General features: G+C 58.2%; 6 protein-coding genes across 9 annotated transcripts in view; 1 reads left to right on the top strand and 5 right to left on the bottom strand.

Moving 5' to 3' along the window:
- TMEM219 (transmembrane protein 219) overlaps window positions 1-6,926 on the bottom strand; it is a 150,774-nt gene extending 143,848 nt beyond the window's left edge. Inside the window, exon 1 of the mRNA XM_050773558.1 lies at window positions 6,251-6,926. Within this exon, the coding sequence (XP_050629515.1) occupies window positions 6,251-6,302 (52 nt within the window). The 5' untranslated portion in view covers window positions 6,303-6,926. The remainder of the gene's footprint in view (window positions 1-6,250) is intronic.
- MVP (major vault protein) overlaps window positions 1-7,203 on the bottom strand; it is a 28,213-nt gene extending 21,010 nt beyond the window's left edge. Inside the window, exon 1 of the mRNA XM_050773467.1 lies at window positions 6,971-7,203. The gene's annotated coding sequence lies outside the window, so the exon portion shown is untranslated. The remainder of the gene's footprint in view (window positions 1-6,970) is intronic.
- Window positions 7,204-7,350: 147 nt separating this feature from the next.
- Window positions 7,351-12,520, bottom strand: PAGR1 (PAXIP1 associated glutamate rich protein 1). Its single transcript, XM_050773566.1, has 3 exons — window positions 11,675-12,520; window positions 11,390-11,472; window positions 7,351-7,845 (listed from the first exon to the last, which is right to left on the bottom strand). The coding sequence occupies exons 1-3, from the start codon at window positions 12,154-12,156 to the stop codon at window positions 7,646-7,648; spliced, it is 765 nt and encodes a 254-aa protein (XP_050629523.1). The 5' UTR covers window positions 12,157-12,520; the 3' UTR covers window positions 7,351-7,645.
- Window positions 12,521-12,795: 275 nt separating this feature from the next.
- PRRT2 (proline rich transmembrane protein 2) lies at window positions 12,796-16,489 on the bottom strand. Of its 2 annotated transcripts, XM_050773526.1 has the most exons (4): window positions 16,302-16,489; window positions 14,696-15,639; window positions 14,181-14,313; window positions 12,796-14,017 (listed from the first exon to the last, which is right to left on the bottom strand). In XM_050773526.1, exons 2-4 carry the CDS (start codon window positions 15,572-15,574, stop codon window positions 14,007-14,009), a joined length of 1,023 nt encoding a protein of 340 aa, XP_050629483.1. In that variant the 5' UTR covers window positions 15,575-15,639; window positions 16,302-16,489; the 3' UTR covers window positions 12,796-14,006. The 2 variants fall into 2 exon arrangements, with proteins under 2 accessions (XP_050629483.1, XP_050629482.1); XM_050773525.1 differs by having other exon boundaries at window positions 12,796-14,313.
- A 980-nt stretch (window positions 16,490-17,469) lies between these two features.
- Window positions 17,470-22,098, bottom strand: MAZ (MYC associated zinc finger protein). Of its 3 annotated transcripts, none has more exons than XM_050773504.1 (5): window positions 21,741-22,098; window positions 20,808-21,658; window positions 20,349-20,412; window positions 19,900-20,071; window positions 17,470-18,559 (listed from the first exon to the last, which is right to left on the bottom strand). In XM_050773504.1, exons 1-5 carry the CDS (start codon window positions 21,930-21,932, stop codon window positions 18,399-18,401), a joined length of 1,440 nt encoding a protein of 479 aa, XP_050629461.1. In that variant the 5' UTR covers window positions 21,933-22,098; the 3' UTR covers window positions 17,470-18,398. The 3 variants fall into 3 exon arrangements, with proteins under 3 accessions (XP_050629461.1, XP_050629460.1, XP_050629462.1); XM_050773503.1 differs by lacking the exon at window positions 17,470-18,559 and adding an exon at window positions 18,872-19,098 and having other exon boundaries at window positions 21,741-22,050; XM_050773505.1 differs by lacking the exons at window positions 17,470-18,559; window positions 19,900-20,071 and adding an exon at window positions 20,078-20,210 and having other exon boundaries at window positions 21,741-22,055.
- Window positions 20,123-22,721, top strand: part of ZNF48 (zinc finger protein 48) — a 240,731-nt gene continuing 238,132 nt past the window's right edge. Inside the window, exon 1 of the mRNA XM_050773487.1 lies at window positions 20,123-20,132. The gene's annotated coding sequence lies outside the window, so the exon portion shown is untranslated. The remainder of the gene's footprint in view (window positions 20,133-22,721) is intronic.

The raw sequence follows: 22,721 nt of genomic DNA, 5'->3' as shown, positions 1-22,721 counted from the left end.
TTGCAGAGACAAGGTGCTGCTATGTTGCCTAGGCTGGTCTCGAACTCCTGGGCTCAAGCAATCCTCCCGCCTCAGCCTCGTAAAGTGCTGGGATTAGAGGTGTGAGCTACCATACCCAGCTAATTTTAAATTGCCAAATATGGCTGGTTGATCCCATATGGGACAGTGGAGCTCTCAATAGTTGAGACCCAGACAGGGACAATGAGTCCTTCAAGGCCACAAGCAAGTTAGTGGTACTGTCGGGACTAGAACCCTGGTGGAATGCCTGGTCCTGTCTTTCTAGAGAGGCCTCACGGTCCCATGGTTCGGGGCACCCATTCCGACCCAGACTGCCCCGGCCTACAGCTCTCATCGGCTGTTTTCATGTTTTTATATAGTTTCCTCACTGCCTTGCCTCATTCTGAAAGAGGTTACAGTTTGGGTTTGTTTTCCTGGCACACTTCCCACATCACAGGGAGGTTATTCTGCTGCTCATTCTTTCATCTTGCAACTTTGTATGGGATCTGACCTTGATACTTTTCTGTTGCTCATTTTTGCTCAAAGTTACTTTCCCTTGGCTCGGAGGAGGGTGGCTTGTCTAACCTCTTCTGCGGTTTGGGAATACGGGGGTTTGCTTTCCGATCTCCTGGCTCTGTTCCTCTTGCCACTCTTATGGGGACCTTGTCTTTTCTTCCTATTGCCCCATCCTGCTCACCTTTGATTCTACCCCCCAGTTACTCCACAATACAGGGCCCTGTTCTGGAAAGTCCAGAGGGCTGGGACTCCTAGATCTGTTTTTTTTTTTTTTTTTTGACGGAGTCTCACTCTGTCACCAGACTGGAATGCAGTGGCGCAATCTCAACTCACTGCAACCTCTGCCTCCCAGGTTCACACCGTTCTCCTGCCTCAGCCTCCCGAGTGTTGGGACTACAGGTGCCCACCACCATGCCCAGCTAACTTTTTGTATTTTTTTAGTAGAGACATAGTTTCACCATGTTGACCAGGATGGTCTCAATCTCTTGACCTTGTGATCCACCTGGCTCTGCCTCCCAAAGTGCTGGGATTACAGGCGTGAGCCACTGCGCTCGGCCCTTTTTTTTTTTTTTTTTTTTTTTTTTGAGGTAAGGTCTTATTTTGTTGCCCAGGCTGGAGTGCAGTGATCACAGCTCACTGTGCAGCCTTGAACTCCTCAGCTCAAGGGATCCTCCCATCTCAGCCTCTTGAGTAGCTGGGACTGTAGGTACATACCGCCACGCCTAGCTAATTTTTAACTTTTTGTGGGTATAAGGTCTCTGTTGTCCAAGCTGGTCTCAAAATCCCGGCCTTAAGCAATCATCCAGCCTTAGCTTCCCAAAGCACTGGGATTACAGGTGGAGCCACCACGCCCAGCCAGGATGCCTGGATCTTGGTTCTCAACCTTATGGGATCAGTGATTTGAACAAGTCCCTTGACCACCCTGTGCCTGTTTCCTCATCTACAAAATGAGAATGGATATCATCATCAACCGAGTTAGCACATAAAGCACTCAGAACAGAGCCTGGCTCTTAATCTGCACTCTGACTGCAGAGGAGGAAGAGTGCCTGAGGCCCAACTTTCCTATCCAGTGAGGGATCTGGGGAATATAACCAGTGCCGGGGGCTCCCTGCCTGACCTGGCATGCTGGTTTAAGCCTGTTATTTACTGGTCAGTGGCAAGTCTTGTTTCACCCCAGCTGCAGGGATGGAACAGCAAGTAGGGCTTTCACTGCCAGGTGAAGCTTTTGCCACTGCTCCCTTGGAGGGTTCTCTGCAGGGCCGAAACCTGGCCAGGAAACCAGATGGGAGAAGAGGAAGGGCTGGGGCTGTAAGTGGAGGTATGGACAGGGCTCTGAGGCCCCCCGGGAAGATTTGAACTCTAGAAAGCTGTGCAAGGTTGGAAGCAGGCTCTGGGAACGCCCTCCATTGGCTCATCGATGGATGATCCCCACCACGCCCCCCACAGCTGAGGCCTCTCCACCATCTGCTGCCCCAGCTGGACCCAATCAGGTGGGCTGAACGCCTCGCCCGGCTCAGTGACTCAGCAAGAGTCATCCTCACGGCTGGACTCCTGGCTTGTTCTGAGGCCAAGCCCTCAGCAACTGCCCCTGCATCAGCACCAGGACCCCACCTCACCTCCCTGACCACCCACCTGCCATGCCCTAAACCTGGGCCTTCCGCCTAGACCACCCGCCAGGTTCACCCAGGACAGGTCTTGCCTTCTACCCTCGCCATTCATGGAGGTGAGCCAGGGAAACCCTTTGACTCAGGCAGCATGTTGGTGACAAGTCTCAGATTGAGGTTTTTGTGGTTTCCTTCCAGATGACATGCGCAGTTAGAGCATTTTACTTAAAATAGATCAGGGCCCTTAAAAGACAATAGCAAGGATTGTGTTGACCTTTGGAAAGCTCTGCCCAGCCCTCAGGCTTGGTCCCTGCTCCCCAGATCCACTCATCCACCCATCTTCCTTCAGTCCCTGCTTCTGAGACCTGCCCTAGTCGGCTCTCAGTATAGATGCCCAGTCTTGCCTGATCACACCTCCCTCAGGGGTCATGAGGCTCCTGCAAGAACCGCAGCCAGCTTTCACCCCAAATCCCACTGGGGTCTCTCCCACCACGAGGGTAAATGGACAGGAACTAAATAGCCTGTCCAAAGCAGAAACCAGGTTCATTGTCTAGTTAAAAGAGGGGCTTTTGCCTGAGAGAGGTGGCTCACACCTGTCATCCCAACACTTTGGGAGGCCGAGGGTGGGAGGATGGCTTGAGGCCAGGAGTTCAAGACCAGTTTGGGCAACATAGCAAGGCCCCATCTCTTTAAAGAAAGAAAAAAAAAAAAAAAAGGCGGGGGAGGGGGAGGGAGACCGGGTCAGACTCTTGGCTCAAAAGTAAACTTCTGCTACAGCAAAACTTAATAAACGAGTCATGAGTCACTACTTCCCAGAGATCTTCAGGGTCAACTGTAAGTAGCTGATATACTGAGTTTTTTGTTTTTTGGAGACAGTCTCACTCTGTTGCCCAGGCTGGAGTGAAGTGACACAATCTTGGCTCACTGCAACGTCCACCTACCTCCCAGGTTCAAGCAATTCTCATGCCTCAGCCTCCCGAGTAGCTGGAATTACAGGCACATGCCACCAAGCCTGGCTAATTTTTTGTATTTTAGTAGAGATGGGGTTTCACCCCAGGGTGGTCTCAAACTCCTGAGCTCAGGCAATCTGCCTGCCTCGGCCTCCCAAAGTCCTAGGATTACAGGTGTCAACCACCACTTGCGGCCACTAGTGAGTCTTAAATAGCAATTGACCAAGTGACCACACTGCCTACCAAGTCTGCAGTGAGCAGAGTGGCACCACCTGGAGGCTTGTTAGCAATGCAGCCTCCGGCCCCACCCCAGAGCCACTGAATCCATCGGCATTTTAACTCGACCCTCAATGACTTGCACATACATTAAAGTCTGAGCAACTCTGGTCTAAAGCAGAGACTCTTGGCCCAGGCTACACACTGGTCATCTGGAAATCTGTTTTTTTTTTGTTTGTTTTTTTTGAGATGGAGTTTTGCTCTTGTTGCCCAGACTGGAGTGCAATTGTGCCATCTTGGCTCACTGCAACCTCTGCCTCCCGAGTTAAGCAATTCTCCTGCCTCTGCCTCCCAAGTAGCTGGGATTACAGGCGTATGTCACCACACCCCACCACACCCGGGTAACTTTGTACTTTTTTAGTAGACAGGGTTTCGCCATTTTGGACAGACTGGTCTCAAACTCCTGACCTCAAGTGATCCACCCACTTTGGCCTCCCAAAGGGCTAGGATAACAGGCGCCCAGCCTTCTGGAGATCTTTTTTAAAGCTACCCGTCTCCGGTGATTCTGTTTAATTGGTCCGGGTGAGGTTCATGCATTGCTATTTTAAAAAGTTCTCCCTCTGACTCTTAATATATATCCGGGATTGAGAGCCAGTGGGAAAATGTCACTCCAGCAGGTTTTATCACTGCCAGCATGCTCCTGGGCCACTTACTAGCCTCTGAGCCTTCCTCTCCAGTGAAGTGAGAATAAAAGTGACTGTTGACCAGGCTTGGTGGCTCCCGCCTGTAATCCCAGCACTTTGGGAGGCCGAGATGGATCACTTGAGGCCAGGAGTTCAAGACCAGCCTGGGCAACATAGCGAGACCCTGTCTCTACAAAAATCATAAAAAATATTAGCTAGGTGTGGTGGTGCACAGCTGTGGTCCCTGCTACTTCGGAGGCTGAGGTGGGAGGATTGCCTGTGCCTGGGAGATCAAGGCTGCAGTGAGCCATAAATGGAGCACAGGAATGCACTCTAGCCTGAGCAAGAGTGAGGCCATCTCAAAAAAAAAAAAAAAAAAAAGAAAGTGACTGCTTCAAGTCAAAGGTATTAGAGACTGGAAGGTTTCTGGTGCACAGTAGGAACTGGGAGGAGGATAAAGATCAGTTCCAGGCCAGGCGCTGTGGCTGTAATCCCAGCACTTTGGGAGGCCGAAGCAGGAGGATCGCCTGAGCTTAGGAGTTCGAGACCAGCCTGGTCAACATGGTGAAACCCCGTCTCTACTAAAAATACGAAAATTAGCCGTACATGGTGACAGGCACCTGTAGTCTCAGCTACTCAGGAGGCTGAGGCAGGAGAATTGCTTGAACCCAGGAGCAGAGATTGTAGTGAGCTGAGATTGCGTCATCGTACTCCCACCTGGGGGACAGAGCAGAGACTGTCTCAAAAACAAAAACACAGCTCCGATTGCAGGCTGCTCATCAAGGGCAGGGAATTGCACTCATTCTCCTCCAGCCCCTTCCCTTACCCAGGTCCAAGCAGCCTCCTTTGTCTCCAACCCCAGGGCTCTTGCTCCAGGCCGTCCTGAGGTTGGAGGCGAGGTCGGTGACCTGGCCCCGCCCCCAGACCTTACCACAGCTTCAGGTTCAGGAAAAGGCACATGAAGTTTGGTATAAACAAGGACACAACTTCACGGAGTTTCTCACTGATTTAAATATTGTAGTCTTTAGAGAATGGGTCACATGACTCAGGAACTGCCAGCAGCCTGTTTTCACCCAGCGGCTTCCTGGTTTACCCCCTTTAGGAGACCATTAATGGAAATTGAGAATCTGTCTCACGTTTTTTTTTGTTTGTTTGTTTTTAAGCAGCACAGTTTTAGGAACGATTCTTCCCAAGGAAATTGTTTGTGAGCTCCAGTCTAACTGGGCCACTTTGTGGGAAGGGGAGCAGCCTGGTGGCCTTTGGGAGGTGAGGGGGAGACAGAACAGCTCAGCCAGCCCAGACCTCCACTTGTCCTCCCTCCCTCCTCCCACCCCTGCCAATTAAGACCAGTCACCAGAGGCAAAAACCTCCTAGATCAGAAGCGACCCAGGAACCAGGCTTCAGAACCCCGATCTTCATTAATTATTTTCTAAACTTGCCTAATCATAGAACTGAGCTATAATTCTTTAAAAACAAAACAAAACAAAAAACCACACACACACAAAACAGAGACAAGGGTCTCATGTTGCTCAGGCTGGCATGGAACTCTTGGCCTCAAGCCATCCTCCCACCCTGGCCTCCCAAAATGCTGGGTGCCTGAGCCACCGAACCCAGCCCTGGGCTGGAATTCTTAATCCCGCTCCCGCTGCTTTTTGCAGGCCTCACTTCTGACCCACTGGGTCTAGGTTTCCAGGAGAGAGCCTCTTTCCCTGTGTTCCAGGCAAACGCCCCCCAGTAACAACTCCCATTTCCAATGAGCTTAATCTGTGCCAGGCAGTGTTAAGTGTCCTCTGACTCATGTTATCCTCACAATGAACCTGGAAGTTAAAAAACTTGCCCAAGAGGACACAGTTATCAAAGGATGGAGCCGGAAGTCTAATCTGGGTATGACTGTAGAGACCACAAACTAGGAGGCAGTGGCTTCTCAGGCAGAAACAGGAAGATTCTAAGCCAAGAATAAGGACTAGAAGACCTGGGTGGGGCGGGGTACTGCCCAGATGGCGCCAATGGCAATTCAAAGGTGAGTGTTTCCTACAAGCTGAGCCAGCGCCCAGCCTCTGCTCCCCCACAACCTGGGAAGGCGGCACCCAAGATAACCTGAGCACCCCGTTACCTTGGAGCCCTGAGGCTGTCTCTGGGCCACCCACTCAAGGTGGCCCCCCTACCTGCTCAAGGCTACAGAGGGCTGTCTTGCCCAAACAGCCACACCCCAGGGCCAACCCAGTGCTGTGTGCCAAGGGAGTTTCTGAGAGCCACCTGATACCCCACGTGACAGCCGGCCTTTCCCCCATCACCCAGGGGCCACCCAGGCGGAGAGCTGAGAACACAGGGGCCATCAGCCTCGCTATCACCCCCACCCCCAAGTGCTTCACTCCCAAGGGACAGCTCTAAGCTCCCCAGAATCTCAGGCTGGTGGGTCCAGCTGAGCATCCTAGTTTTCACTTTCTCCTCCCAAAAAGGAAAGAACCTTGGCCACTAAATTCTACACCTTCTGGAAATCACTCTAATGACTTCCTGAATGACTGACGGAGGCCAACAGCTGGCCCAGCCCTGCGTGGAGCAGAAACAAACCTTATCTGTCATAGTTAGGGGCCCTGAATGGGGACAGGTCAGAGCCCAGGTCCCAGGACAGTGCAGGCAAGTAGAGCAAGCACCGATCTAGCACTAAGATGGGGTCTGAATGACCCTGTAAGGTCCCCCACCTGATTTCCCATGTGGGACCCTGAAGTCAGAGAGGGGCCCGAGAGTTGCAGGGGGCTGGGGGATGGTGTTGGTGAGTTAATCTGCCTTTACTTCAAAACCCAGAAAACCCCAACTATTGGAAAGTGAAACCTCCCAAAGCAAAGCCACCACCCATCCTCCTTCCCCGCTCTGATTCAGACATGTTTTCCCTGCCCCAGCAGAAGCAAGGCCCTTGAAAGCAAGACAGGAATAAAGAGAGCCTCGAGGGATACAAAGATCTGCCCCTGATTTGGGGTTTGGGGGGCTAGTACAATGTACTCACATCTAGAAGTGCAGCTAGCTGCAACCAACGCCTCGGATGGGGAACTCTCACCCAGCCTAGGGGATCACTTCCCAGCAGGGCAAGGCAGGCCAGGCCCAGGGGTGGGGCTTGGGAGTTAAAGAGCCCGTGCAGCTGGTTCTCATTTTATCCTCCGGGCTGCCTCTGCTGCAGCTGAGGGCGCACTGCTCCCTGCGTGCTCATGAGTTTCTGCCTCGGAGCCAGCTGCCTGCACTGGAGTGGGACTGGGAGGGGTTGGAGGGCCCGAGATGGGGCAGGTGCGCCTCTGCCCATCTGGCATTCATTTTCCAATCTGGGTGAATACAATTCTGCCTCTCCCTTGAAGTGGGGCCTAAATGTTGAGCTCCAGCTACAGCCCCTCCTTTTAAGAGATGATAGCTCTGGATCTTTTATTTCAGACTCAGAAAATTCAGTCCAGGTCTCCGAATAGGTGTTCAATAGAAAACACACACACACATGCTCACACACTCTACAGGTGTTCAATAGAAAACACACACACACACACTCACACTCTCTCTTCCTCTTTCCTGCAATGTGCTGTTTGGGAGCTTGAGGTGTCTCTCTTCTTCCCAAGTTTCTCAGTGCCTGGGCTGGGGAAGGAGGGCCCAGGCCCCAGCAGGTACAGACACTGCAGCCTAGAGGCAGGAGCAGTGGGAGTCAGTACTTCCGCTGCCGAGGGAAGAGACTACTCCCGGAGGATCGGAGTGGGGGGCTGGCAGGGCTGGGGTCTTCCGAGTCCAGGCTGAAGAGGTCTCTCCCAGTACGAAGGATCTGCTCCTCCAGCTTCTTGTGTCTCTTCATGTCCGACAGCACTTTGTCCAGGCGGGCCTCCCGTTTCTGGCTCCGGGCTGAGCTTCCTGGAGAAGGGGAAGGTAAGATACATGGAAGAGATGGAGGTGGTGTGCACCAGACCTGCCTGGACTTCACTCATCACTTGGGGAGTTGGTTAAACATGCAGGTCCCCAGGCCTCTGTCTTGGAGGACCTGAGGTTCAGGGTTGGACCTCAGAGAGAGTGAGCAGCAAAGATCCTGAATGACAGGAAGGCACAGGTAATGTGAAGACCAGGGAGACACCAGACAGGCGAATGGCAAGAGTAAAGGCCCTAGGACAAGAATAGAATTCTGTTCAAAGAAGAGTGCAGGCCGGGCATGGTGGCTCACGCTTGTTAATGCCAGCACTTTGGGAGGCCAAGGTGGACGAATCACGAGATCAGGAGTTTGAGACCAGCCTGGCCAACACAAAAAATTAGCTGGGCGTGGTGGTGGGCGCCTGTAAATCCCAGCTACTCGGGAGGCTGAGGCAGGAGAATTGTTTGAACCCGGGAGGTGGAGGTTACAATGAGACGAGATCGCGCTACTGCATTCCAGCCTTGGTGACAGAGCTAGACTCCATCTCCAAAAAAAGAAAAAAAAAGTGCAGAGAACTGGAGGTGGCAGGAGAAGTGCTTGGATTCTCCTTTGACATGCTCTTCCCTGGCAAGATGGAATCCCTTGGAAAATTTTATTTTATTTTATTTTATTTTTTTTGAGACGGAGTCTTGCTCTGTCGCCCAGGCTGGAGCGCAGTGACCAGATCTCGGCTCACTGCAAGCTCCGCCTCCCGGGTTCCCGCCATTCTCCTGCCTCAGCCTCCCGAGTAGCTGGGACTACAGGCGCCCGCCACCTTGCCCGGCTAGTTTTTTGTATTTTTTAGTGGAGACGGGGTTTCACCGTGTTAGCCAGGATGGTCTCGATCTCCTGACCTCGTGATCCACCCGTCTCGGCCTCCCAAAGTGCTGGGATTACAGGCTTGAGCCACCGCGCCCGGCCCTTGGAAAATTTTAAGTCGAAAAGTGACATGAGGCCGGGCACGGTGGCTCACGCCTGTAATCCCAGCACTTTGGGAGGCTGAGGCGGGCAGATCACGAGGTCAGGAGATCGAGACCATCCTGGCTAACATGGTGAAACCCTGTCTCTACTAAAAATACAAAAAATTAGCCGGGCCTGGTGGCGGGCACCTGTAGTCCCAGCTACTCGGGAGGCTGAGGCAGGAAAATGGTGTGAACCCGGAAGGCGGAGCTTGCAGTGAGCTGAGATCGCACCACTGCATTCCAGCCTGGGCGACAGAGCAAGACTCGGTCTCAAAAAAAACAAAAAACAAAAAACAAGAAAAGTGACATTTATGGCTGGGCACAGCGGCTCACGCCTGTAATTCCAGCACTTTGGGAAGCCAAGGTGGGCAGATTACTTGAGGTCAGGAGTTCAAGACCAGCCTGGCCAACATGGTGAAACCCCCTCTCTACTAGAAAATACAAAGATTAGCTAGGCGTGGTGATGTGTGCTTATAATCCCAGTCACTCAGGAGGCTGAGGCAGGAGAAACGCTTGAATCCAGGAGGTGGAGATTGCAGTGAGCCAAGATCATGCCACTGCACTCCAGCCAGAGCAACAGAGAAAGACTTCATCACAAAGAAAAAAAAAATGACATGATTTATATTTTTAAATGATCATCTGAATTGCAGAAACTGGAAGCGGAGAGCCCAGTTAAGAGCTACTGTAACTATCTAAGCAAGAAAGACAGTGGCTTGGATGGGGATGTGGTGTTGAAAGTGGAGAGTAGCAGAGGTACTTGGAAATGTACATCTTATAGCTACCAAGACTTGCTGGTGTGAATGTTCAGGTAAAAGAGAGAGAAATAAAGAATGGCTCTAGGCTGGGTGCAGTGGCTCATGCCTGTAATCTCAGCACTTTGGGAGACCGAGGCGGGTGGATCACTTGAGCTCAAGAGTTGGTGACCAACCAGTCTGGGCAACACAGCAAGACTCCGTCTCTCCCCCCCCCCCCAAAAAAAAAACGAAAAAAGAAAAGAAAAGAAAAAAAGGCATGACTGAGGATAAATTCTAGGAAGGCATATGGGGTGGGAAATGGGGTCACTGGTGTAATTAGAGGATGTACGTGGTGGTACAGGGATGCGGATCTAGATAATATTGAAAGGCTAGGACTTGGACTTCTGGGAATGGGAAACATGATAAAATTATCTGTAATTTTCCACAATCAATGACTAGTTGTTTTTTAAAAAAAGGAATTATCTGTAATTGTGCTTTTTTTTTTTTTTTTTTTTGAGATGGAGTCTCGCTCTGTCGCCCAGGCTGGAGTGCAGTAGCGATTTCAGCTCACTGCAAGCTCCTCCTCCCGGGTTCACGCCATTCTCCTTCCTCAGCCTCCTGAGTAGCTGGGACCACAGGCACCTGCCACCATGTCTGGCTAATTTTTTTTTTTTTTTTTTGAGACGGAGTCTCGCTCTGTCGCCCAGGCTGGAGTGCAGTGGCACGATCTCCACTCACTGCAAGCTCTACTGCCTCCCGGGTTAACGCCATTCTCCTGCCTCAGCCTCCCTGGAAGCTGGGACTACAGGTGCCCGCCACCACGCCTGGCTAATTTTTTTTTTTTGTATTTTCAGTAGAGACGGGGTTTCACCGTGTTCGCCAGGATGGTCTCGATCTCCTGACCTTGTGATCCGCCCACCTCGGCCTCCCAAAGTGCTGGGATTACAGGCGTGAGCCACCGCGCCCGGCCCAATTTTTTGTATTTTTAGTAGAGATGGGGTTTTCACCATGTTAGCCAGGATGGTCTGGATCTCCTGACCATGATCCGCCCACCTCGGCCTCCCAAAGTGTTGAGATTACAGGTGTGAGCCACCGCGCCCGGCCGTGATTGTGTTTTTTGAGACGAAGTCTCACTCTGTTGCTCAGGCTGGAGTGCAGTGGTGTGATCTCAGGTCACTGCAACCTCCACCTCCCGGGCTCAAGTGATTCTCCTGCCTCAGCCTCCTGAGTAGCTGGGATTACAGGTGCCTGCCACCATGCCCGGCTAACTTTTTGTATTATAATTGTTTCTTAAAGGAATACGAGAGGCCGGGCACATTGGCTCATGCCTGTAATCCTAGCACTTTGGGAGGCCGAGGCGGGGGGATCACAAGGTCAGGAGTTCGAGACCAGCCTGGCCAACATGGTGAAAGCCCGTCTCTACTAAAAATACAAAAATTGACCTGGCCTGGTTGCATGCGTCTGTAATCCCAGCTACACGGGAGGCTGAGGCAGGAGAACTGCTTGAACCCGGGAGGCGGAGGTTGCAGTGAGTCGAGATCATGCCATTGCACTCCAGCCTGGGAGACAAGAGCTAGACTCTGTCTCAAAAAAAAAAAAAAAAAAAAAAAAAAAAAAAAAAAAAAAAAAAAAAAAAAAAAAAAAGGAAGACGAGGTAGTAATTTAAGTCATAAAGAGTGCTACTGGGTGAATACTCTCTCCTGAAGCTGTAAGTTGTGTGGCAGCTGAGGCAGCAAGCAAAGGCCTCTAGGGGAGCCGATCTTGGGTAACTGAGCCCAGGCCCTTCACCTCCCCCAACTGTCCCCTCTCGTTTGTACCTGGGGTGCGTCTCCGGTCAATCAGGGAGTCCTTTGGTGTCACTGGTTCATCATCAAAATCAAATTCCGTGGGCATGTGTGGTCTGGGACAGGTGAACAGAGTGAAGGGTGAGGGCGGTTCTCCCTCCCACCCACACCTGTGCTTCTCCCCTGCCCGGTTCCTCCTCCCCCGCTGGCTTCCCTCCCTCCACTTTCAAAGGTTCCAGGGTCCCACATTTTCCCTCCTTATTTCCTCCCGCCATCAGGGGAGCAGCCCATGGACAAGGTGTAAGAGTGTGTCTTTACTTTTCCTCTTCCTCTTCTTTGGCCTCCGGCTCCTCATCGGATCTCTCCTCTTCGCTCTGGGCCTCCGGCGTGGGAGGCCGGCGGGGCAGGATCTCGGCCTGCAGTTCCAGGGTACCGTGGGCAGCCAGCAGTTCATAGAGCCGCTGGATTTCGGAGGGCGGGGGCATCCAGGGCTGCCCATCTGCGGGCAGCTCCACCTCCTCGTCGCTGCAGGGCACGCACCAGTCATCGGAGTCCTCCTCCGCAGGCTCTTCCCTACAGGCGCTGGGGACTTCTCCCTGCGCCTCCTCTTCCCCGGACCCCTCACGCTCAGTCTCCTCTCGGCCTCCTTCCTCCTCGTCCTCGGCCTTACCGGCCGAGGCAGAGGGGCCTCCGGTATCCTCCACGGCCAGAGCCTGGAGGCCGGAGGTCACTTCCCCTTCTTCAGACAGAGGCGCCGCCGTGGTGGCCGCAGTGTCTCCATGGCCCCGAGCAAGGGACATAGGCCACTAGGGCAGGGACCCTGCGATGACAGCTGCTGGAGTCCGAAGCCAGGGTCCCCCAGGGATCGGGCTCCCCGGGGGATTCGGGACAGTCTCCAGCCAATCAGGCTCCCGCAAGGGACGCCGCGGCCAGACCGCCCGTCCCCGGGAGGGGGCGCTCGGTCCCCACCAAGGACCCCACCCCGTGGATCGAGGTCCGGTACTCCGACGCTCCCGGGCCCCGCAGAAACCACTTTCCGAAAGGGGGAAAGGGGAAAGAGAGGGACGGGCTACTCTTCGCTTCCACGCCGCCTCTCTCCACACCTGGACACGGCGCCCTCTCCCCAGACCTCGCAATTGTGGGCCACGTCAAGTCAGCCGCCGTACGCACCTGGAGCTAAGACCCGCCTCCCAGGCTGCGCAGGGTCACACTACGCAGGCGCACAGAAATGGCGCGGGAGGCTCTGCTCTAGTCTAGGCTACTTGGAAGAGGAAAGCGAGGGAAGGCTTGCACATGCGCGAGTAGGCGCGCAGGCTTCAGCCCACAGTAAAGATGGCCACCGGGAAGGCGCATGCGCATACCACCCAATAAGGTTCTGCCGGAAGAGAGGCAGCACCGGCGGGACGAACGCAGGAACCAACCGAGACTGGAGGCGAGTCTCATGCAGTCTCCGTTTATTGGTGTTTCAGACTCATGCAGCATCCGGCATACAAAAAGGGAGAAATCAGTTTGATAATAGCCTTTTTTTTTTTTTTTTTTTTTTTAAGAATTTTAGTTTTTTTTTTTTTTTTTTTTGGAAAAAAAACCCCGCCAAATCCGAACCGCGTTGTAGCTCGGTGCCCGCCTCCTCAGCGGGCTGTCGCGTGCAACAAACCTCCCCCGTCAGCTTAGAAAATAATTATAGAGCGCCCCGCCCCGCCCTCGCTCCTGCCAGTGGGCGCTTTGGTCCTATTTTTTGGATTCTTTCGTTACGAAGCACGTGAATGAATCTAGCCCGACACCTTCAAGAAAAAACTCGTGGACTGGGGTTGAAAAGCCCAGGTGGGCGGGTCAACTCCAGCTGACCTGGAGGGGTCAGCGCCGCGTCCCTCCCTTCTCCCCTGCGTGCGTTCGGAACCAGTGCTCGCCACCCTCGCCCGAGTCCCCACACGAGGCCCGGCTTGCCAGCTCTACGACCTGCAAGACACCCTTGGGTGTCCGACCCTGGGTGGTCCCAGCAGAGAACAGTCGGAGCCCGGGGTTGGGGAGCCCTCTCCCAACACTGCTTCCTGCCCCCAAGCCTCATCTAAGTGCTGTCATTTTTGCAGAGTAAACGGTGACGGGAGGTTGGAGAAGAGAATGCTTAAGGGAGATGAGGAGGCAGGAAGAGGAAGGGGGAGGGACGTGGAGAGGAAAGGGGAGATGATAAGGGAAGGAGGAGAGGACTGAGGGTTGAGAGATGCCAAGACAATAGAAGTTGGGAGGAGGCCAGGGTGGAGGTCCAGAGAATTTGGGAGGCGGGAAGAAGTGCAGGGAGGCCAGGAGAGATGCAGGGAGGCTGAGAGCGCAGAGTTGGGGAGGTGTTCAGGGAGGTTTCCAGAGTGCAGGGAGGTTTCCAGAAGTGCAGGGATAGGGGGCCAAGAGGCTGGAGGGGATGCAGGCAGAAGTGCAGGGAGGTTGGAACCAGTGCAGGGATGAGGGAGGCCTACAGTTGGCAGAGGAGCCTGGCAAGATGCAGGAGCAGGACAGAAGCTGTAAACAAGGCTGCTCAGGCTCCCTTGGTCCTTAGGGGTGGGGGCCAGGGCCATCAGTTGGGCTCCCCCCAGGGGAGGGATGGGCCCAAGGCAGCTCCCAACAGGAAGAAAAGTCTTGGGATGTGGGGCAGAGCCCCTCACTTATACACTGTGGGAGAGGAGAGGGAAGGACAGACAGGGGGGAGGGGGAGACAAGGAGAGACAAAGGAGAGGTAAGGAGGACAGACAGGAGAGAGCAGGGGCAGGGGTTAGTAAAGCTGCCCTTGCCAACCCTTCCATTCCTCCCCTGCCTGTCCCAAGCCCCCACTCACCGCCTAAGTTGATGACGCAGGAGGCGATGATGATGAGGACTCCCCCCACCAGTGCCACGATGCTTAAGAGCTTGGCCACACGGCCCAGACGCTGGGCCCCGTCCACGTCCCCCTGCTGCAGGCTGTTCCGGGACTGGGATTAGGGCGAGGGGTGGAGGCACATGGCCGGGGTCAGGAGAAGCCAGCCCAGAAGGGATCAGGTGGAAAAGTCATCCAGAAGAGAGAGGCCAGCCCCATGGAGGAAGGAGTGGAGGGGCAGGGGGAGGAGGGCACAGGTCAGCGAGGCTGTAACACACATGTGTTTCCATATCCCTCCCACCCAAAGGGGCAGGGCAGTGGTGGCTCAGAGGGTTAGGTCCTAGGGAGAGGCAAACAAAGGCCCTGGAATTGGGGAGGTGGGATCCATGCAGACAGGAGAGGGTAAGGAAGGCATGATTACTCCTGGGGCTCTGTCACAGCACTGGCGGGAAGCTGGGAGCCACAGCAGGCCTGGGCCAGGGTCCCATGGGGCTCACCATGACAGCATAAGCGAAGGCCACGATGTTGACAGGCCACATGGGGCAGAAGCAGGACAGGATGGCAAGGATGATGTAGTCCCGAGGTTTCTGGGTGCCTTCACCCCCCTCCACCCCAGGACCTGCCAGCTGGGAGCTGGGGTGGCGGCTCAGGCTACCTCGGGGAGATCCTGGATGCCCACTGTGCGCCCTTCCCATTCGATCCTCCTCAACCAGCTGCTGCAGCACTCGGGGGGGAGCCCCATTAGCTGGGGGGGATTTTTTTGAGGGTGGCGAGTGAGGCTCAGGGGCTGGGCCCTCTTCCCCATCACCAGCCTGCAGGGGCACCACTGCCCCATTCTCTTGCTTTTCCTCCACACTCTCAGACAGAATCTCAGGGGTGGGGTCCTCCTGGGTAGGGAGCGCTGGTTGAATGGCTGGCTTGGGGGTGGGCTGGGAATCTGGCTGGGGGTCTGGCTGCGGAGCAGGCTCTGGGGCTGGTTCAGGTGGGGCTGCAGACTCCAGCCTGGACCCCTGGTCTGCAGTGGCCTCTTTGCTCACTTGTGGTTTGGACACTGTTTCTTGGCATGGCTGTTTGGGGCTGCAGTTGGCCTTTGATTCCCCTCCTGGGCTTAAGCTGAGGTCTGTGGCCTGGGCTGTTTCTGAGGCCCCAGCGGGGGTCTCTGGGGTTTCTGGAGCCAGCCCAGCCTTGGGCCCTGAGTCCACAAGGGCTGCAGTGGTGTCTGGGCCTGGCTGCGGGGCCTCTGGCTGGTCTGGTACCCCTGCTAGGACCTGGGGAGGACCAGTTTCAGCTTCAGAATGGCCAGGCCCTTTGCCTGGAACCTCGGGACTCTCCTCAACCCCCTTCATCTCAGAGACCTCAGAGCTGCTGGCTGCCATCTTGAGATGGGAGAGGGGAGAGAGCCCCTTTGGGGAGGATGGAATAGCAGAGACAGCGGCAAACCCTGGAAGAGGAGGAGATAGGCTTGGGGTGAGGAGGGAAGAGGGTGTTCAGCACTGCAGGCCCAGTTGGGCCACATTCCTGTCTCAGGGCCAGCCTTGCACTGCCTCTAGGGAGAGGAAGAAAGTTGGGGTTTCCTTTGCTTTAGGGTGGGACATCCCTGGGGGAGGAGTGCTCTACTCAAAGTATTCTGCTTGGAGAGCCCTGGGGAAGATTAACCCTTTTGTAAACAGGACCTTCTCCAGGGTCTCTCCCTGGGTCCATCCAACAAGATCCAGACTCTTAGATCCCAGCACCCCAAAATTAACGAGCTGTGCAAACAGCACTCCGACAGGCAGACTGGGCAGAGGACCCGACATTCGCATTCCACTCCCTCTGCATCCTCCCCTCCTCCCTGGGCGCCCAGGCGGTGCGGGTTTTCTTGCTGCGCGTTTAGGGCGAGGACGCCCCCGCTTCTTCCTGGGGGACCTGGTTATTTCCTCCGATCCCCTGTCAGCCCCTCTCCCGGGGCTTCCCTCGCCTTCGGTGGGCTGGCGCCTCCTCCCAAGGGTTCAGCCCGCCCAGCACCACCAGCCCTCTAGACACCCGCATTCCCGTGCAGCCCGCCCGGCGTCGGCCGTCGGTCGGTCCACTCCTACCCGCAGCCTCAGTCTGCCCGGGTCTCACCTCGACGCCGGCCTCCGGACAGCTCCCGCTGCCGCTGCTGGCTTTTGCAGCAGCCGCAGCCCGGGAGAGAGCAAGTCAGCTAGGGAGGGAGGGAGGCGGCGGGTCTCCCTCCTCTCCCCTCCCGTGTGCTCATCCCCTCCTCTCCGGTCCCCTCCCCTACGCTCCGCCGCCGTCGCGCGCCGCCCCCGCCCCTCGCGAGCCTCCGGCCCCTCCCGCCAGCCCAAGGGAGCCACGCGTTACCCAGGCAACCGGCCCGTGGACCACTCGCGCCCCCTCCCTGCCCCTTCCCACGCGCGCCTCCAGGCGGGGCCCCCCGCCTCCTTCCTAAGTCCCCGGCCCCGCCCGCCAACGGTCACCGGGATCCCTGGAAGAGACGGGGGTTGGGGAAAACGGAGAGGGTTCTGCGAGGAGACGGGACCAGTGAGACAGGCAGGACCGGGTGGAGGCGCCTCTACGAGCAGGAGGAGGGGAAGGAATATGGGGCAAGACACGGGGAGGCTGCAGAGGAGGAGCAGGGTGGGGTTTCGAGAGAATGGACCCTGCAGAAAGGAGCAGCAGAAACTAGCGCTGGAAGGCTCGAAAAAGGGGCCCTGGAAAGGACGGAGCGGGGACAGGAAAGGAAATTCCAAGGGGCAGGAGAGGCTGGGCAGAAGAGCCCGTGTAAACACGGGGTGGCCTATGCCCAGAATGAGGGACAGGTGCAGCTTTCATTCTCTACCTCGCTGCTCAGTCCTAGGGCTCGGACTCCCCAGCCTTTCCGCAGCCGCATCCACCCACCATGGCCTCAGGGATGTAACGCGGGCAGGGAGGGATGCGGCTGGGGGCTGAGCAGCGGTCATGGGTGTGGACGGGGGATGGCGGCATTCCTGTCTGGCAGCTGTTTGGGTTTCTAACGGGGCCTCTTCAAACCTCCAGGGGCTATTCTGGGCCTGTCCCGATTGGGAATTCCCCAGAGACCTGGAACTTGCTCTCCACAGCCACAGCCTTGGCCCCGCCCTAAATCTGTGCTGCCGCCAGTAAGGCTGCCCCTGGGGAGGGCGGAGCCAGAACCCCACAGCCGCACAGGGCAGAGCAAGGCTGGACTGATAAGACACCTGGCCGAGAACAAACCCTTGGGGGTGGGGGCAGGTGCTTAGTGATGGCAATTCATTTAATCCAGAGCCAGAAACAAGATTTTATTTAAAATTTATTGTAATAGGGTCTGCGCAAAAGGAAGGGGTGGAGGATGGGGTACATGCAGGGGACACAGGAACACGATGACATGGCCAGGGCCACAACTTCTGTCGTGGGGAAGAGGGATGAAAAGACAAGACCAGGGCTGGAGCTGGGGTGGAAAAGGGGAGGGGGACACTGGCTGCATTCCCCCGCCCCCAGGAAGCACCTCTAGGCCCTGGACCCCTCGCTCACCCTGGCCCCTAAGACTCCATCTCTTCTTTGCCTCTGGCCCTCCTGGCTCCTCCTTCTGCTCCCCTTGACTTTTTCCCCTGACAGATTCTCAAGCAGGACGATGTTCAGGGCTTGACCCCAAACCCCCATACCACCTTATGAAGGTACAACCTTTGCCGGCCCTGCTTCTGCCCCTCCTCAAACCTCACCGCTTTCCCTCTGGGACAGCTCTGATCCCCCTCCTTCCTCTCCTCCCTCCCCCTGGAAAAAAAAAAAAGGGAAAAAGAAAGCACCAACTCCCCGGGGAGGGGCTGCAGACAGCAGGGGGAGAGGACTGGAAGGAGAGAAGAGGACCTTCGAGGGAAAAGGCTCACAAGTCCCTGGGAGGACAGGGCATGGGCTTACAGAGAGGAGAGGGGGTACGGGCAGTGGCTGCTCGTGTCCTCTGCCACCCTGCCCACTGTCCAGGGGACTTCAACACAACCGAGGGGACAGGTTTGTGTGGGGTCAGGTCTGATAGAAGAGAGGAGCAGGAGAAACAAATCGTTAAAACCTAGCGAATTCCCCTAAGAAAACATTTCTTCCTCCTTTCCTTCCGGAGGCTCCTTGGTTGGTGGGGAAACAGGAGTTGGTGGGAAAAGAGGGGGGAGAGGAGCCTGTACCAGGGAACTCTACTCCATTCTCCCCTCTCCCCCGCAACCAAGTTGGAGCTCACCAGGGTTGGGAGGGAAGTGGCTGAGAGCTCACAGGCACCCCCTCCGCCCCCGAGAGGGAGCCCACAGCTGTGGGAGGGGCTGCTACTGCTGCTGCTGCCGCTGCTGCCGCCGCCGCCGCCGCCGCCGCTGCCGCCATTGGACAAACCTCACCAGTACCTGCACACGAAAACCACCACGGATCACAGCGCGATCTGAATGGCAAAAGCCTTGCCCTCACCCCAGACCTTCCCAGTTTGCTTCCCCTGGGACACAGCCGTTGCTCACTTCCTATCTGGTTCCCAGAGGCCTCGGCCTGCATCCTCACCCAGACAGAGCAGTTCTCCTCAAAGGTCCTCCCTGTGCCCAGAAATCTCCCTAGCCTGAGTGGTACATGGGCATCCCTCGCCTTCCTGAGATCCCCTATTGGGCCCTTTGAGCCCCCTTGTCCCCCACACCCCCCATCCCGCCCCCCAGCCATGCCCCACGCCTTGCCTGGTGGGTGTGGGGTCCCCCTCAGCAGGTGGGCTGTGGCTGGGGGGCGTCTCCCGGGACAGGGGGGGCGGCCCCCACCAGATGGGTCTGCATGTGGCCGGCCAGCTGGGCAGGGGTCTTGCAGTGCACGCTGCACAGCTTGCACAGGATGCGGTCAGCCCGCGGGGCCTGGAGCCCGTGGTCCTTCACCGCGTGGATGCGCAGGTATGCTGCCGTGGTGAAGCCTATTGGGGGGTGGATTGGGATGGGGCGGGGGTCAGCCAGGCGGAGACCCCAGAGACGGGGCTGATCTCCTAGGCGGGGGATGTCCTCCTCAGATGGCCCTGTCCTCCTCCCACGGCATCCTTGGTAGCCTGGGGTTAACTGCTCTGCTGGGGCTGGTGGGCACAGCAGCCCCTCCCTGAGCCTGGGGCGTGGCTTGCGTGGTGCCCGCTTCTCAGCCTTGGTACCTACAGAGCTCACTCTCCATGGCCAGGAGACCTCTCCCAGGATGACAGGACACTGACTCCTAGCCAATGGCAGGGTTGACCCTCAGCAGAGACGGCTGTGTCCCCCTCCCTCCAGTGCCCCGCGGTCTCAACCCAGTTAACCGGTGAATCTGACTGAAGGCAGCTTTCTCTGCTACCCGTGCAGGGTGCGTGCTGGTAAATCCCAGCCCGTATACTACTCCACCTGCCCCAGGAGCTGGAGACAAGACCTTGTGGCTGCGCGGCGGAAACCTTGCCTTGTGACCCTTGGAACTGGCTTTCTTGACTACTCCCTTCCCCAGAGCAGCCAAGTTCCACTCCCGCTCTCCCCACGTATGCCCAGGAGGTTCAACCTCTCTGGCAGATCTCTCCTCCAGCCAGGACTTAAGAGTCTAACAACATTCATTCAGGTGTCCCCCGCTGCTCCCTTGACCTCTTGGAGGACTCTAGACGCCACGAGCTCTTGGCTACAGCACCCTTAGCCCGTATCCGTGGCAGGGCGTCTGGCCAGGCGCCCACCCTCTGCCCCTGGCCCTCCCGGCAGTCCTCGGCATGTACCTTTGTTGCAGAGCTCACAGACATGGTGAGGGCCCTGGCTGTGCACCTTCATGTGGTCCGAAATATAAGCCGAGCTCAGCATCTTGCCACACACGTGACATGGCACCTTCTCCTCGTGTCGAACTGTGTGCGCCCGCAGCCGATCCTTCGTGGCGAAAGCTGCCTCACATTTCTGGGGAGGGGGGAGGGGCGTGGGGGGTGTCACAGGAGAGTTAAAGCTTGGCGGGCTGGGGAGGGGGGAGCAAGAGGTTAAAGGTATCAGAGCCTTGGGGATCTTTGATCTGTAGGAAATGGGAGTGACATGATGAGGCCTTGAAAAAGGGATGAGAAAATGGAGTGAAAAAGCAAAAAGAAGAGAGAGAAAAAGGGGGTCTGAGAGGCTGAACTCAGACAGCTACCATGAGGATCAAAATCATGAAAACCAGGACGGGAGGAGGCGGGCTTCCTACCTCACATTTGAAGGGCCGTTCTGTTGAGTGCACTTGTCTGACGTGACTGTTGAGGTGATCCGGCCTGGGGACACGTTGGGGTTGGGGTTAGGGCGCAGGTGGTGCGCCCCAAATCCGCCAACCTGCACCACAGGCCTTTCCGGGGATCCCTGCGCCTCCTCCCGGAGCCCGGGCCGTCACAGCGCCACTTCGGCAGGAAATCCCTCCCCTGGAACCCAGCCGCTGCCGCCGCCGCCTCCTCCCACGCTTAGCTTCCGTCAACCCCAAGGCCCACCTCCTTGACAAAGGACCACCCCTTGCTCCCTGGTAACCGGGAGAGGCTTCCTCCCTCCGCCCTGGGAGGGGCTCCCCTTCCCCAACCTCAGCAGCCGCCTCCCTCCCCGCCAGCAACGGCCAGGCCACCTCCGTCGCGTCCCTCCCTCCCCACGGCCTAGCGGGCGGCCGAGGCCCAGTGCACACCGGGAGAAGCTCTTGCCACAGTGGGAGCAGTTGTAGGGCTTGTGCACAGCGCCGTCATGTGAGCGCACGTGGTAGCTCATGCGGTCCTTGCGCTTGAAGCGCTGCTGGCACACCGGGCACTGGTAGGGCTTCTCGTCCGAGTGCGACAGCTTGTGTCGGTTCAGGTGGTAGACGTCGCGGAAGGCCTTGCCGCACATCTCGCAGGCGTGGTTCTTCCGGATGCGCTTCCCCGAGGCGGTCGTGGTCACCACGCCACCGGCGGCCACTGCGGCAGCGCCGCCGCCGGCACCCGCCTCTCCCCCTCCCCCGCCAGCTCCGCTCAGCTGGGGCACGCTCAGGAGGCTCAGGGGCACCATGGTGGGCATCTTCATAGCACCCGAGGGGACCCGGCCGGCCTTGGCTCCCGTGTGGATGGCTTCGTGCCTCCGGAGATTGTAGCCGTTCTTAAACTCCTTGGCGCACAGAGCGCAGATGTAGGGCCCCTTGCTCTTTGTCTTCTTCTCCAAGGCAGACGCAACCGGGGCCACTGCGACCGTCGAGGTTGGGGCTACGACAGCGGTGGCCGCCGCCGCGGCGATGGTGGCGGCGGAGGCGGGGGGCGCGGCCTCGGCCGCGGGCGCCGACACGGGCGGGGGTGGCGGAGGGGGCGCCGGGGGCTGCTTCAGGGCTGCTGTGTCCACCGTGGAGGCAGCGGCAGGGGCCGGGGGCGCGGCAGCGACGGCGGCAGCAGCGGCGGCGGCGGCCGCAGCAGCCGCGGCGGACTCCTGGGCGGCGGCAAGCACCGGGAGCAAGTCCACCTGGAGGGGCTCGGCCGCCGGGGCCTGGGGCGTGGGCGGGGGCGCCGGCGCGGCCTACGGAAACAAGGCGCCGAGTGGGCCGCGAGTGCGGGCGGGCGCCCCCCCAGCCCGGGCCGCCGCGGCCGGCCCTACTCACCTGGAATGGACTCTGGGCGCAGCCCTGGGAGGCAAAGAAGCGGGACTGGAGCTCAGCCCCGACCTGCAGGGGGTTCTGGGCGTGACCCTGAGGTGGCGGGAAGGAGTTCATGAGGCCGCCCACCCCCCGGGAGTCCAGGCCCAGCACGGGGAAGGGGGGGGCCAGCAGCGTGCAAGGGAACACCGGGAACATGGCCTCGGCCGCAGCGGGGCCCCCGGGGCTCAGCGGGGGCCGGGGGCGCGGGCCGCGCGGGGCCCGGGCTCGGGGCGCCGCCCCCGGCCGGCCGGGCTGGGCCGCGCCGAACGCATGGCCCGCGGGCCGCCCCGCCGCCCGCGCACCCCGGCCGGCGGGAGGGAGGGAGGGAAGGAGGGCGCCTTGCGGGCCGCGGAGCGCCGCGGCGACGGCGGCGGCGACGCCCCCTGGGTGGGGGCGGGAGGCCCCGCGGGGCCGGGGGCGGGGGCCCGGGCGGCGGCGGCGGCGGCGGCGGCGGCGGCGGCGGCGGCGGTTGGAGCCTGGCGGGGCGGGGTGGGGGGAGCGAGGGAGCAGCCTCGGCCCCCGCCGCGCGCGCGCCCAGCCGGCGCCTCGGGGAGGGCGGGGGGGGGCGCGAGGGAGGGAGGGGGACAGCTGCGCGCGCACCGGGCGCGCGGAGGGGGGGTGGGACGGGAGGGAGGGCGGGCAGGAGGGGGTGTGGGCAGGGGGGTGGGGGCGGGGGGGGGGGTTGTTACCTGGAAGATGAAGCTGCTCCAGTTGCTGGGATCCATGGCGGAGGGAGGGAGGGAGGTGGCTCGCGCTCACCCTGGGGCGGGAGGAGGAGGAGGCGGCGGTGGGGGAGGGGGAACCCGGGGAGGAGGCGCGCGGGGCGGGCAGGAGGGGGGAGGTGGAGGGTGGGGGGAGCGGAGCACACTGCGCGCGGGGAGGGCGGGCGGGGGGCGCGAGGACACACAAGAGGCTGGAGCGAGCGCGAGCGCGAGCGCGCGCGTG

The sequence above is a fragment of the Macaca thibetana genome, chromosome 20 (genome assembly GCF_024542745.1).
Source record: "Macaca thibetana thibetana isolate TM-01 chromosome 20, ASM2454274v1, whole genome shotgun sequence".
Classification (NCBI taxonomy): domain Eukaryota; kingdom Metazoa; phylum Chordata; class Mammalia; order Primates; family Cercopithecidae; genus Macaca; species Macaca thibetana.
The sequence above is the reverse complement of the archived record's forward strand: the minus strand, read 5'-3'. Positions and strand labels throughout refer to the sequence as shown.

What these genes read in the sequence shown, in the direction of transcription:
- PAGR1 (XM_050773566.1), bottom strand. Translation starts at nt 12,156, where the DNA reads ATGTCCCTTGCTCGGGGCCATGGAGACACTGCGGCCACCACGGCGGCG. An exon ending in AAAGAAGAGGAAGAGGAAAA is followed by an intron (nt 11,473 to 11,674) that starts GTAAAGACACAC and finishes CACCTGTCCCAG; the next exon opens with ACCACACATGCCCACGGAAT. An exon ending in TGACCGGAGACGCACCCCAG is followed by an intron (nt 7,846 to 11,389) that starts GTACAAACGAGA and finishes CCCCTTCTCCAG; the next exon opens with GAAGCTCAGCCCGGAGCCAG.
- PRRT2 (XM_050773525.1), bottom strand. Translation starts at nt 15,574, where the DNA reads ATGGCAGCCAGCAGCTCTGAGGTCTCTGAGATGAAGGGGGTTGAGGAG. An exon ending in CCTTCGCTTATGCTGTCATG is followed by an intron (nt 14,314 to 14,695) that starts GTGAGCCCCATG and finishes CCCTAATCCCAG; the next exon opens with TCCCGGAACAGCCTGCAGCA.
- MAZ (XM_050773503.1), bottom strand. Translation starts at nt 21,932, where the DNA reads ATGTTCCCGGTGTTCCCTTGCACGCTGCTGGCCCCCCCCTTCCCCGTG. An exon ending in GCGCCCAGAGTCCATTCCAG is followed by an intron (nt 21,659 to 21,740) that starts GTGAGTAGGGCC and finishes TTGTTTCCGTAG; the next exon opens with GCCGCGCCGGCGCCCCCGCC. An exon ending in AACGGCCCTTCAAATGTGAG is followed by an intron (nt 20,072 to 20,348) that starts GTAGGAAGCCCG and finishes CCCCCTCCCCAG; the next exon opens with AAATGTGAGGCAGCTTTCGC.